The 14,223-nt window shown below is 53.1% G+C and overlaps 1 protein-coding gene across 1 annotated transcript; it reads right to left on the minus strand.

Moving 5' to 3' along the window:
* Window positions 1-2,456: 2,456 nt before the first annotated feature.
* CkaCkLH20_11803 (uncharacterized protein) lies at window positions 2,457-3,452 on the minus strand (the record flags this gene model as incomplete). Its single annotated transcript, XM_038894517.1, has 1 exon — window positions 2,457-3,452. One exon carries the CDS (start codon window positions 3,450-3,452, stop codon window positions 2,457-2,459), a length of 996 nt encoding a protein of 331 aa, XP_038740162.1.
* Window positions 3,453-14,223: the final 10,771 nt, after the last annotated feature.

A 14,223-nucleotide genomic window follows, 5' to 3' on the forward strand; every position in this document is an offset into this window, starting at 1 on the left:
TGCTTATTGTCAGTACCAACCAACATACTTGAGAAGTTGTCTCGACCAACACAGCATAACCAACAACCTAAACTCTTCTGAGCGAGGGCCGTACCTCTGTTGAAATGAAAATGAAAGCCGAGGTGGGCGACGCGATTCTCTTTCATCTCGATCTTAGGCACACACAAACTAGACCTGAAAGTACATCAGCCAATCTCGGTCCCAGTGAGCTGAGAAAATTGATACTCTGCAACGATTTCGTCCCTGGAAAATCAAGTACTTTGAACGTTTCTGACCTCAAAGATAAGATAGAATGCTTAGGGCACAACCGAAACGTCATTCCTCGCACCCAGTGAGGACCATCCAAAAGCAACTAAACAGCAAGGACGATATATTGCCAATTCACCAACAGCTCATAGCTTAACCGCCCGGTGGCGAGATTCCACCGATCGTGGAGACCAATCTGCCTGAATATCTCGTGGGTTTAAGTTGTGTTTTAGCCAGCTGCGGGCGAAGACAGTTTCCGCCGTTATGCCTGGCTATTCCCATTTCCAAACACATTGTTCCCTAGAAATTTTCTCGCTATCCACTTCTTGAATTTCTCGACATCTTTCATGGTAAACCAGTACACTGCAATGACTAGCATAGTAGCAGCTTCCGTGGCCACTTCATATCATTCAAATAAGCATATAGCGGATATGAGGAGTCGCGAGACGTCGAACTTACCACTAGCAACCACTATTTGCGTCACGCTTCATGAGCCATTCCCCTCCTCATCAGTGGGGAAATCACGACTGGGTACAGCAAGTCAACCACAGACGAATGACAGCGGCGTCTTAGAAGATCAACATGGGTATCGTACATAGTCAAGTTCTGGTCAAACTTACAAAGACGACTGTGATAAAAGTGAGAATGAACAGGAGCCGTTTTTCACTTTCACCGGCCCGGGCTCGCGCCTCTGCCCGCTCCGCGATCTTCAAATTATTTCGTGTATGCTTGATTTCCAGAAGAAACTTGAGCTAAATTAAAAATGGTTACCAAGTAAGTTATTTGTAACAAGACTAAGGGGGGCTAAGATTCAAGTCAAGACCTACCGATTCCTCTATCATGCGTGCAGCTCGAAGTAGCTTTGTGACTTTGGATATTTGTGCAACTATGTTCTCCGACAGATCCTCCCATTCTCCACCTACCTCACCATGGCGTTGACCGTCTTGACATATTCTTTTCTGAGATGTGTAATATCTCGTAATCTTCCTCAACTCATGCTGGATACTTCTAATCTGGCGCAGCCCTTCGGTCTCCAGTTTCGTAATGTATGATTCATCTTCGGCCTGCGATTTATCGCCCATCTGGTTCAATGTCTCCAGGCTTTCGTAAGACTTTGTTTCCGTTTCTTTCTTTCTTTCTTTTCAGTCAATCTCATTTGTGTTCTGTTCCTGTCCACTTTCATGTTCTTTCATGCTGCGCGGGTTACTCACCAGGCCGAAGATCAAACCCTCGAAGGTCGTGAGGATGTCTTGTCCAGATCGATTTGTTCTTCCTGAAGCAGCAAAACCATTTGCTTCTTGTACAGTCCTCCACGGTTATGTATTTTTCCCTTGCAACTACTTCTCGCTACCTCTGGTCCTATCCTTGCTGCTATTAGCTCTAGCGTTCTCCTTGATATCCGGTGTTACCCCTGAAGTATTCGATTAGGAATAATAACTGCGGAGGGGTGTATCATTTATGCAATTATGGAGTTGATACGAGATGGCGTATTTATTCCTAAGGCTTTGGACAGATCGTCCAAGACTAGTTCCGTCGTCCTTTTCTCGTGATGTTCATGAGGGTCAAGAAATGCTGTGATAATCGTCTCTGGGACACCATAAGTAAGTGAAATCAAGTCGCTAAACTACGTGTGCACGGTATTAGCTCAGTGAGCGAGTAACGCACCACAGTCAAGCTTAAAGATCCAGAGTCTCTTCGAGAATTCTAGTAGCCCTTCCTGGGTCGCGGTTTTTGCTGTTGCATTGCGGTGCCTGTATTCGGTGTCCCTCACGAGCGGAGGTGCATGATCATATGTGTCGATGAACGGAATCTACATTTGTACACGTATGAAGCCCGTTAGGTTTGGACTGCCTTTCATGAGAAATAACCAGATTGGAATTACTTACCACAATTGAAAACATATTATCGTGAGATTTATGGGGGAAAAGTGCCGAAGGCTCCGCCGTCCCGTTTCTTGGATTGAGTCCATGTATGTCTTCAACTGCCCTGTTCAAAAATACAGCGCATCCCCTCCAGTATGCCCAACAAGCGCTGGCGCCGAAATCATTCCCGCAGGTGGAGTTTGCTTGAAGTGCGTTGAACCGAAAGCATCCCAAGGCCTCGATAGTGTTCTAGGGGGACGAAACATGTATTGTTACTCCCTGAAAGATCGGTCAAGTCCAAACTGTTTACCTCAAACCATGTGCTCTATTAATGATCAGCTTCTGAATTCAGCGACACAGATGCGCTGTTTGACTTACGTTCTCGAACAGGTGAATCCACCTCCAGCTCCCATTCTCAAAATTTTGGCTAGACTCTTGAAGACTCTCCATTAGAGTTCTAAGTCTCTTATCTCCCGGAATTGGACGTTCGCCATTTGGCGTGTAATGCTGGATCTTTATGCGACTGAAGTCCAGTTGAACATCGCCGCCGCCGTGAAGAACGGCGTCATCATTTTCTTCGGTCTTGTGGGAGTGGTACTCCAGGATCATAAGCATCTGCTGGAAAATCGACATCTCAAATGTGTTCAACCCCCTTGAATCTTGGACTCTTTCAGAGATCAATGCTTCAACGGTGTATGCATTGCCATCTCGCTTGTGTCTGAGCGAAGCGTTGTGCTCCAACAGAAGGTTCATGGTAGTCGCGTGATCCTGTGTCAGCTGCTGGTACTTTGGTAAGTGACTCTGATGATCTGCGTCCAAGTAGAGACAAAGTGGACGTTCCAAGACTGTCATATGAATAGCCCCTTGGCCTCCAAGGGCGACCTCTGCGTCAGTCTTGGCACCAGAAGCAATAAGCAGGCTTGCGACTTCGTATCGACCAAAGCATGCAGCTACGTGAAGGGCCGTGTGTCCCAGCTGATCCGTGCCGTTAACCAGAGAGAATGAAGAGCTGTCCTTGGTGTTGTTCTTTAAGAGGGCTTCTACTTTGCTGAAATCGCCAGCGGCGGAGGCGCATAACAGACTGAATACCTCCTGGTTCATACCTGCCTTGGGTGACGCACCCTTTTCCAACATCTGATGAGCGAAAGGCGCCGTTCCCCTGGTTGACCCGGATTTCATTGCGGCGATACCGAGAGCCGTTTTGTTCCCGCTCACAGTATCCAACTCTGCACCAAAGGCAATGAGGTGGTTGGCTGCTTCGAGCTTGTTTTCTTCGACGGCAACGAAGAGTAGCGACCTGTTGGCTGAATCAACCTCATTTCTCTCGCGAGTGGAACTGCCCATAACGGCCAAATCAAGCTCTCTATTCGTGCCGTTCCTTGCAATTCTGTGTAGTGTCGATTCTGAAGGATTGTCTTTTATTTCAGGGAAACTGCGGTCGGTGGGACGGTGAGTTTTGTCTTCTTTGTTGGATCCTTGGGGCTGGGTGATGCTCGTATTCGAGCCTTTAGGCTTTTGAACTAGTGGTAAGCCGACAGGGTGTTCTTCTGTCGATTCTCTACCGGACTGATCTTCTTGAGACGTTGACGATAATGGCGCTTGTATGTCAGTATCCTGATTTTCAGGTAGTCTAGCGATGCCATCCCCAGCTCTGTTTGGAACGTCCATCATGTACCGCTAGAGGCGGGTACACAGCCCCGAGCAATCCTTTTGCGGATCTTGTGATGCTGTTATTGCCGAAACCGAAGCCGAGTTGGGTGGAAGTTGGTGATGGAGACAAGAAGGTCGACGTTATCGATACTGCGAGGTGTTTCCGACGGGCAGAATGGATATTGAAGTCTGGCACCTGCGATGGTCTCTGGTGAGTAACGACAAATGGAAGGAAGAAAATGGTTTGTTCAACGAAAGAACACATGGATGGAGGATAGCTCTTGAGAGAACACGGATATGCACTGGGATCAATATCTTCTCTGACCCCGCACCTAGCAGAAGACAGCTTCGGAAACATGCAGCTGCGTGTTGAATATGCATCGCATCATGCATTACTGCCCAGCTGGATCATTCAGGTTACGCCACTGGAAGTTCTTGCAAAATCCACCCAACAGTGTGCAGGAATTATCGCATTTTCAAAGCTTGGCTTTCCATTCTAGCCCACCCGTACCGTAATGAGTTCACCAAACCGTTTGTGCAGAGACAGTATTCATTCTTCACAAGGCAGGGCTTAGTTTACCAAACATCATGACATACAGCTGGCTATGGAACTCTTTAGTTTAAATCAACTGCTGTCTTCTGGTGTGGTCTCTCGATCACGACCGCAGCCTCGACTGGGTAATAAAACATAGTCTGCTTGGCATCTTTTGCGAAATCTCTTAATTCCGGTTAGAAACGGTCTTTGAGATATCAATTCACGGCATGTATCACGAACCCGATATTCTCGAGGCTGTCAAGTCCACGTACCATACCATAGACCCATATCACACCGCAGCCTCAAGTTCTTCGTAAAAGCGTTCGCAACCATCAACATACCTCAACGCCGAACAGGCACAGGTAGCAACGTCTCACATCATCAACTACACAAACTCCTAAACATCTCATACACAACGTCCCTACATCTCCTCCCATCTCCCATCACCCACCACCACACCTCCCAACCCTCCCACCTCAGAACCCATCACCACAACCACGACACCCGAGGCCCTCGCTCCCCTTCCCTTCCTAGCCTCACTCAACCCGTCAAACAACCCCCCTAAAACCCAAAACCCAAAACCCAATAAACATGAGGAAAAAAGGGGGAATGAAGTCATCCTCACATGCCACCAGCACCCACCCCAGTGACCCCACCACCACCACCAACCTCCAAAACGTTCCAGAACTCCCGTCAGAATTTCAAATCCTGACCTCTTTCTCTCGAAAAAAGGCCGAGAGGAAGGGTCGGGGAGAAGCACAGAGCACAGACATTTTCATCCCATCCACGTGTCCAACGCCCAAAGCCACACAAACCCGCAAGCCCATCCCTTCAACGACCGTTCCGTCCGACGTCGTGGGCGGAAAAAAAGCCTCCACCCAGCCACCAGAGAACGCCAAAAGGAACAAGACGGCGCTTCTCTTAGCCCCATGGCCGGTTCGCGTTCGTAGCTTGGCTTTTTGCAACATCCCATCCCTTCCACCCGTAATCCTTACGAGTCCCAGAGCAGCAGATGCCGATAACGTTTCGTTCCTTCCCCCAGCCCCTTTCAGTTTCTGCTCGCGTCCCAAGTTGCGTCGAGAAAAAATGACGTCTTGCAACCCCCCATCAGTATGCTTACTGACTTGCATATGCCGGCTGATAAATCAGCTGAACCAAACTCTCTCTCCCTGTTCCAATACACTGGTGAGGAGGGCTGTGTGGGGTGAAGATGGTGTGTGTGCGGCACTGCGGCATTGCATGCAGTATGCGGCTGAAGCCGAGCAGATCCAGAAGCTTTCCACGATCGTCGGAGTTAGAAGTAAACCCTCGTCAAGACCGCAGGGAAAGAAAACCCAGCCCAGTAGCCGTAAGAAGCAAGAAAACACGACGAAGCGGAGCTTGGTTCATCCCACGCCACGCCGCGCCACTTGGCCCTCCCTACAGGAGCGTTCGTTCGTCCCCCAGTCCCGACGGCGTGGATGCCGCAAATCCGTTTCTGCTTGGGGGAGCTCAGACCTCACCCTAAACCCGAAGCTAAACGCCATCTGCCCTGCTCGTGGAAGACTGGTAATCCATCCATTCGTCTTCCAGGGCAGTGGACGACGGACGAACCGCCAAGACCCAGGTCGAGAGCGAAACGGCTATCGCCAGATAGATGATAGCCAGGGATTCCAAGGCCGATAGGGCCAAAAGAAAAAATGTCATCATCGTCCCGACGCCAGACCGCGGCCCGTCGCAACCGCACATGGCAGAGAAGATCACGCCAGGCCTGACTTGTCCCCCCCGCCTCATGATACCATCAACCCCGCAAGACCAGACATGGCGAGAAACGACGCTATTCACCTCTGGCCCAGCCTGGACCAGTCTCTCCCAGCATTCGGTCATGTATCCCAGACGCTGGCATACCAGCTCCCGACGCCTCACCGGCGCCGCTCAGATGCAAGCCTCTCCCGACCTGGAAGACCGGTGAAGCACAGCCAAGCCCAGCCCGCGCGCCGCAGGACAACGGCTGGCGACATGAGGTTGTGATCAACGCTCATCCACTTTCCCCAGGATCTCCATGTCCCTACTTTTCAATGTCGAACCCCCGGTCGTGCTGATGAGACAGCATGTCGGCGGACGAAAACGTCGAGATGGCTGCGGTTTCCCGCGGCACGATGTTGAGACTGTTCAAACAGGACGAAGGAGAGACTGGAATAAGAAATGATTAGCTGCTTCAGAGAAACAAGGACGCAGGGGGCATGTGTTTGTGCTGCTCGGCAAGGTTCTGGGGTCGCACGCCACTATGTGCGCATACTGGGGAGAAGAAAAAGCAAGAAAACGAGCATGTAGGTAATCGACTTTCGATGACGGCCTCCGGAGTATCACGGCACCGGCACCCGACGGAGGTGATTCTCGCCCGCCTGCGAAATGCCGCCAATCGTCACGTCCAGACCTTCTCCAATCCCGACGTGAACGCCACCCGTCCAAGGGTGTCGAAAACCGCTTCGCACATCCAGGGCGACGGAACATCAGACTTTGAGCTAGGCGCATGTGTGTGCTGATGTCTCAGAGCTGCAGTGACCCATCGCCTTGGGGCTGCCTCGTCGCCGGCGGCCGGTTGTTGGCTGACAGGTCTGAAGGCGTCGACCGCGTCTCATAAACAGAAACAAGCTGCGCGGCGGACGACGTCGCAGGCTGGATCCCCGCGAAGCCATGTTGATGGTGAGCTACTAGCTTCACATGAAAGACGCCAGTGCAAAGATACATGGTCGATTAGATGGTGTAACCCACAAATCAGGGGAGAGGTGTCGTCAAGGCGTCGTGGTGATAGATCACCTGCCGGGTCAAGTGGACGGGTGACTGAACTGATCCAGGGCAAGAATGCGCCACCATCATATTGGGTTGCCGCAGAGGAAACCGACCATACTCGTCATCTGCTGCTGCCCTGCCGGAGGAGGATCGGAAACAGTCGGCCGCTTCGGTGCGGATGTGTCATGGACGGTTGATTACTCAAGACTGGCCATGATAAGGGAGTTCCATAAGCAGAGACCATGTTTGAGATCTGACAAGTCGTACTTGATAACCTCCGAAATACAGCTTGTGTCACCCGACAAGGCTGTCTTTCACACGCCGCGGCCGCTAGCCGAATCAGATTCATTGGCCACCTACCGTGCCACATCCGTAGGAGGAAATGCTGACGGTCGAGACTCGGGCTATGGCAGCATCGACCGATACAGGCCCAAAGAAGGTGTAATACAGTCGCAGAGCCAGACTGCGTTTGTTTGGCAAACTGCAGGATCAGAAGGTGATGCCCTGACCTGGATTCCTAGGAAAGGGGTGCATGCGGGCTTGTGACACCATGCTTACTTTCGCGCTTGAGAGGCGCAAGCGATGCACCCACCAACTTCGTTTCTAGAGCCCGGCAGATCCATCATGATGCACGTCTTTCGGACGGAGGATTCATTGCGACCGTACCTCGTTCTGGCCTGTTCCGAGAACACATCGCTGACGCTTGACCAACTCCATACCCACATGTTCGGCAATTGGATAGACGTCTCCCGGTTGTACGGAGACGAGGTCGTCTTGGTGGTGAGGTGCCAGGGAGCGGCGATTAGACGACCGCTGCAACCCGTCGATCATCCTCTTCGGTATGCTCGAGCTGCCTGCCTAGCGACATGACACACGCAAGCTTGCAAAAGCCGCACTGCAATACGTAAAGTCAGGTATCCATGCATGTGAACTTCCACTGCCTCGATGCCGACACAGCATGTCGTTGGAGAGCCGCCAGGTGAATACTTGTTCGAGAGGCGGAGGCGTTGGGCAGATGGCTGTGGGCACCCCGATGTTGGTGATCGAGATTAGATCCTGTAGAGTGCGGGAGATCTGCTGCATGCTGCGTGAGTCGAATGGGATGAATACCGTCGCTATCACGAACAAAGGAGACTGGTCGGCGGGAATATCTGTCTCTCGCTCAGTTTCTGGCACATGCTGCTGTCCTCCTGTTCGGATTGACCGATGACGGGAACAACACGGTGAGGTAGCTTCCGAAGCAGGTTTGGGCGTTCGAGGAGCTAACGTGTGTAGCTACTAGTCTCTCTTGGACACCACCATTATGAACGAACTAGAGGCGACCTAGACATGGCTGGCGGTTAGGAGGCGCTCGCGTTGGCATTCTCTGGCTCAGACGTGACGAAAACCTGGAAATAAGCAAACTGAGGCCCTTCGACAAACCTACCCAGCTGAAAAGTTTGATCTGGAGCCCTGGGACGATGTTAGAACCCGCATCGTGGGCTGTGTCTGCTGGCCATCTCCGTCATCGCCGCCATTACGTGGATGTCGTCGTTGAAGATGGCGGGGCGCAGCGTGGATGATGCGCCATCAAGGGATTCCTTTCCCCAGAAATCTGGAATTGGCTTATTCCCTGCTACGAAACCAACGTGTCCAGGCTTTGGATTAGACATGCCAGACACCGACTTTTCCCGCTGGGACACTCCTGCTTCGCGACGACCCGACATTTCAAATGGTAAGACGAGGTGAACACCGCTCGATGCCTGCGCCCTGTCCCTCACACGCTAATTGTCGATCGAGCAAGGCCATTGAACGCGAGAGACTCGCCCAGACGAACCTTTGAGAGCGGTGGTTGGTCGAATTGGCATGAATCACTTCTTCTGGTGACCCAGCTGATTAACAGCCAAATCCCTGCCCCCGTGAGCCTTGCGTGCCGCTCCCACAGCGGAGCTCGTGATTGCGCGGGTCTGTGCTGCAAATAGACTGTGGGAAGCGACTCTGCTCAACGCCTTGCCTGAACTAGCATCGCCTCCCTCAGTCAAAGTAGCCGATCTCTCAACCCGTCTTGACACTTGCGGGAAGTATGGTGAAGGAAATATGCCAGGAAGACCGTGGGTCGACGCCGGCTGAAGATGGCTGGTGTCCACCAAAAGAAGCTTGCTACTCCGTGCGTTTGGAGCTGGTTCAAGGTTTGTTTCGATCTCGGTCTCAACGGCAGCTCGCGTGTTCTGACGACGAAGATCGGACGGCGCTGCCGCTATGTTGGCATCTGCCTGTCTTCACGAAGCCGTCGGTCCAGGAACATGGTGCGCGCCCAATCTGGCGGTGTGATGTCGCATCCGATGTGTGAGGCATGGGTTGTCTAAGATAGAGGACCAGTCGTTCCCAACTCCCTGAACGCCGAGGGAAAGCTATATTACGTAGCAGATACCGAACCCACGAGAATAACGAAGGGCAACGAAGCTGACGCGGTGGTCGGCCGAGATGTGCACCAGAGAGAGCTCCGGACCCTTGACACAGGCAGGCATAGGCCTGCGTCAAAAGCAGGTTGTTGAAGATCTACACGACTCGTGTGGGGATTATCCGCGGTGTCGTGAGCGATCATGAGGTGGAATGACGAGAGCTTCGTTCATGCTCAATTCTTCAGCCCCCAAAGTTGAGAATCGACAAAGAGGCAGGCGATGGAGAGGGCAGAAACTGCCGATGAGTGCGAATTTGGTGTCTCTGATGAATCATCCACCATCTCGTTCCCTGCGAAAATCCCCGAGTCTGCAGCGGGCTCTGCAGCGGTATGGAGGGTCTCAGGTCCTCCAAAAGGACCCTTTTCGGTTGAGGATGGAGACGCTCAGTTGACGAGCGACGAACCACAATCAAGATGCCTGCCGGACAAGAGTTAAGGAAGAAGAGACCCCACATTCTAAGTCAAGTAACCAAAGCCGCCAAGGGCTAGGAAGGTGAATCGCAGGCGAGTCGAATGCGCACCAATGACTGGAGGGTTGCGCCGAGATGCTGGTGGGTGCGGTCCAAAGTACCTCCAAGTACTCGCTGGGTGTGTCTCTTCTTCTCCCGCTAACGAGTCTTTGGTTTAGCTTCTCTTAACCATGAGGGGCATGGCTAGGGATTGCGTTATTGGACCATGGATCTAGGGTTGGGCCAGGTGAGGGTTGGAGATGTGAGAAAGCTGTGGTTCCGCTGTGAGCCCGACTGAGGTTGCAATGGGGGTTTCTCCAGCTGATTTCCCGTCTCTCTGTGGAATTGACCAGCAGCGATTGCATCAGCCCGAAACTCTCCCCTCAAGGCTCCCGAATGACAGACAGGAAGCAAAGCGGGCTGCTGCGCTGCACAGCACAGCACAGCACATTATTAGCCCCTCACCGACGCCGCACCTCCTGCACCATCGTGGGTCCTGCAGACGAGTCCTGGAGATTCAGTCGTTCAGGGACCACGCTGAGAGGAGGTCAAGACCAACATCGAGATTGATCTCAACAAGCCAGCCATGATCCATATCCGTACGTGGAACTTGTGTGAAGTGCGGACAGGCGGCAAGTCATACGTAGATTGGATACAATTGCGCACTGATGATGGTCCAATGTTGGTGGATACCAGCCGTCGACGGCACGCACCGTCTCGCGAAAGTCAAAAAAGAGACGGGAAGTAGCTAGATCCAACAACGGTCCAAGCCTCGCGCTCGGGCGTTGAGATTCAAGTCATCGGGGCCCTTTGTTGCTTTGGGAGTCGCACGTTTATCAGACGGTCCGCCGCAGCGTTTCCGGCCTTGAACGTTTTTGGACCGGACAGGCTGTGTCGTGGTTCAGGCGGTGGTCGACAATGATTGTGCTGTGATCTTCCTGTTCAGAGTGACGATGCCGCCGGGTTCGGCATGTGGAAAAATCAAATCCTCTTTCGACCTCATTGTCCAGTAGCTTCATTGTATTGATATATGGCCGATATATGACGGCAGGCTGGGATATGCTGCTGAATTGATGCTGGAGAGTCCGGCCTACCTGGCGTACTGCTGCACCTTCTAAAGCCGCCATCGTGGGATTTGGACCACTGAGCGCCCCGTGAAGTCCGAATGAGCCTCAGTTTGGACCAGGACCCCCTAACGTCTGGAATCCCGTGTTAGGCAAACCGACAAGTCGCTGTCAGATTTCGACAGGCGGGGAAAAGTCTAGGTCCCCTCGTCCGCCATCCTCCAGCAGGAGTTGCATGCATGTCTCAGCCACTCGTCCCAACCCTGGACGATGAAGTATGTACCTTGCTATGGTACTGCCTGTGGCGCTGATTATTACGAGCTCAAGGCGGGCTTCTGTCATGATCCTGGGGATGGAGGCGCGCATCCATTCCGTCTTGATGAGCCTTGAGTAATGTGTTCACACATTCGGGAAGCCGATCATTGAAGACTTGAGACCTCATTTGCAATTGATGACGCTGGATGGATCGGTGTTGGACGTCGTTGGGTGAGAAACAGGGCAATGTAGAATCCGCGGTACGCTACTTTTATGAGAAGTCTCGTGCAGCTCAGTCGTCGGCGAATCCAGCGAGCTACGGATAGCTTGTTCTGGTTTAGATGGAAATCCTTCCGACTTGGGCTCTCGGACCTCGACTACCCTGACGATTTGAAAGAGTGATTGTGACGAAATTTGTGCCTAGACACTGGGTCAGCATGTCAAGATCGTGGTATTGATCTGATGGCTGAACAACCTACCATAGTAGTAGTGAATTGTCGGAAGTGCTTAGGATTCAAGTACATCGCGGCGTAAGCAATACCCGTACTCGCAAGACAACGCGTACGCCCCGGTGGCTGTCCCTGCGTCGAGACCCGAATTGAGCATGGGAAAGGCCTGTCCATTGAAGCCATCGTGGCTGTCCATGGGTTGAGACCCTTGACAAGTACACCCACGAGACTTGCAGCATTCGTAAGACGATCAGCGGGCAGCGCCATGTGTAGTGTGGAAAGATGGCCGAGCGCGCGTGGGTATCAAGAGTTTAGCCTAACTCGACGTACATTGTTGCGATGCACCGAAGTTCGGGAAAATGGCACAGACGGAGAGTTCGGTAGTCGCATGCGCCGCTTAACTCTACAGAGAGTCGACCCCTTCGTCGGGTTAACTGGCAACGTAAACGAAAGCTTGGAGACGATGCTTTTGTTGTAAGCGTGGGGGCGCACTACCATTCACGAGAGCGCCTGCGCCGAGGACGACCGGGGCCTGGATGAGGAGGTAGAATTAGGACGCGACCCCTCCCGGTTGAAGCAAACGGCTCGGCGCATATGCCGTTCAAGCTGAGCATTTTGCCGAGAGTGGGAGAGTAGTGATCATTGGAGCGCCCAGCATCCAATCAGACATGTCGCAGGAGAAGACAGCGACGTGCGATCTGTGATGGTGCATTGGCTGCTCTCATTTCTCAGACGCGAAGTTGCTTTCCTCATGGCCAGGATTCGGTCCCAGGATTCGCTGCGTTATGTCGGAGATGCTCGGTGATTGGATTTGGGCGGAGGCTTTGGGAGAAGATTACTCCCTCGGTATCTAGACGGTCGTCTGCGATACTACAACTCAATCAATTCGAGAACATGGCTCGATGCGGACTCGTCACATCTGGGATAGTGTGCGACTGGTCGTCTGATGCCTCGCTGGCGGGAAAGCTGTTTTTCCACGGGACGTAGCTGGTCTCCACGGGGGCGACGGTGATTGAAAGGATCGAAACAGCACGAGTGGGACTCTATCCGTAACGTTCCTCCCATGGCAGTCAAGCCCTCGCCGCTCGGTGGCTCGGAAAGCGGGTGAATAGCTGAGGCACGGCTGGTGCCGAAGTGGGAGGAGACCAAGGAAGATACTGCAAACCCGTAATCGGGACTGTACACACTGTACGCCAGACTAGGTACCGAGTCGGTGATAAGACATGGTCTGTTGGATAGGTCTCGTGGGCTCTCGGTTTCTCGACGGGCAGCTTGCTTTTTGGTCATGCAACCCGGGATTGCGATAAATAGCCGAGCAGCAGAGGGTCTGAGTCTCTGAGAAGCCGCGACGGGCCCAAATCCGGCCGAGGCGTGAGACACTGACAAGGTTGAAAGAGACAAAGATCTGCTCGATCGGCGATTTACGGGAGAGAGAGGCCAACGACGACCGACTGCACGAGACGGACGCGGCTAGATGACTCGAGCGCCGCGCCGTGTTGCACCGGCGGAGGATGGTAGTTGAATAAACCAGGCACTGTGATTTGGTGCCCGTCGTGCCGTTGCAAGGAATCGGATATTGAGCGGCTTTGTCACCGACGACAGAGGTTGGAGTTGGACTGGTCCGCGTTGGCGGTGCGGATATGTCTGGCCGCCGGCGCGTGTAGAGGTCGTCGTCGGAGAAGCGCCGACAAATGACCAGCCGCGTACCGGAGGGAGTGAGACAATCGTGTCAGGCTGTCCATGCCACAGCGCTCAGGAATGGAGAGAAGTGGCCTCGGCTCCGTTGGACTGCAATGTCGTTGGAAACCGAGTCTCTTTTGGTATGAATGGTCCAAGATCTGCGCCAACGCTGGCGTGTATTCGTGCTCTGTGCTCCGTGCTCTGTGCTCGTAGTGCAAAGGAGGAGCCTCGGAGCCTGGAGGAGCGCCCTAGGGTGTATCGCGAATTGAGAATTGCCATGGAGGTGAGCGTGAGCCTCCGCCGTGGCATCCAGCCCCAGACAGGCGTGGCAGTGGCAGATGAACATCGTAAAGCAGAAGTTCCTCGGCTTGGCGCGCCCCAGACGCAGGGCTCACACGGTCCGATAATTGCTGGGATGTTTCTGGGCATGTCTTGGAGGGACTGCACCTCGGTCAATGGCCGTTGGTCAGGATAGGATGCGCCAGGTGAGTTCGAGGACGAGGTCGGCGCGCGACAGATGAGATTGTTGGAATGAAATGGTTAAACGCCTGCCTGACTGGGGGAAGGGAAATTGGGGAAGAGAAGAGGAGGAAACCCGTCGTCGGGATGGCGTCCGGCTCCGACGAGATTGACGGTTTGGATTACTGTTTGCGGGTTGTGGTTGCTGCAACTGGCTGCATAACGGGTGCTGCTGTCTCTGTTTAGGGTGCTGATGGGTGACAGTGACACCACAGCCAAGAATGAATGGCCTGAGAAGGATCCCAGCCGCAAGCCCGGTGCAGGTGCAGTCCTGGCTCCTGAGTCCTGAGTCCTGAGCAATC

This window comes from Colletotrichum karsti, assembly GCF_011947395.1.
Source record: "Colletotrichum karsti strain CkLH20 chromosome Unknown Scaffold51, whole genome shotgun sequence".
In the NCBI taxonomy this organism is placed as follows: Eukaryota; Fungi; Ascomycota; class Sordariomycetes; order Glomerellales; family Glomerellaceae; genus Colletotrichum; species Colletotrichum karsti.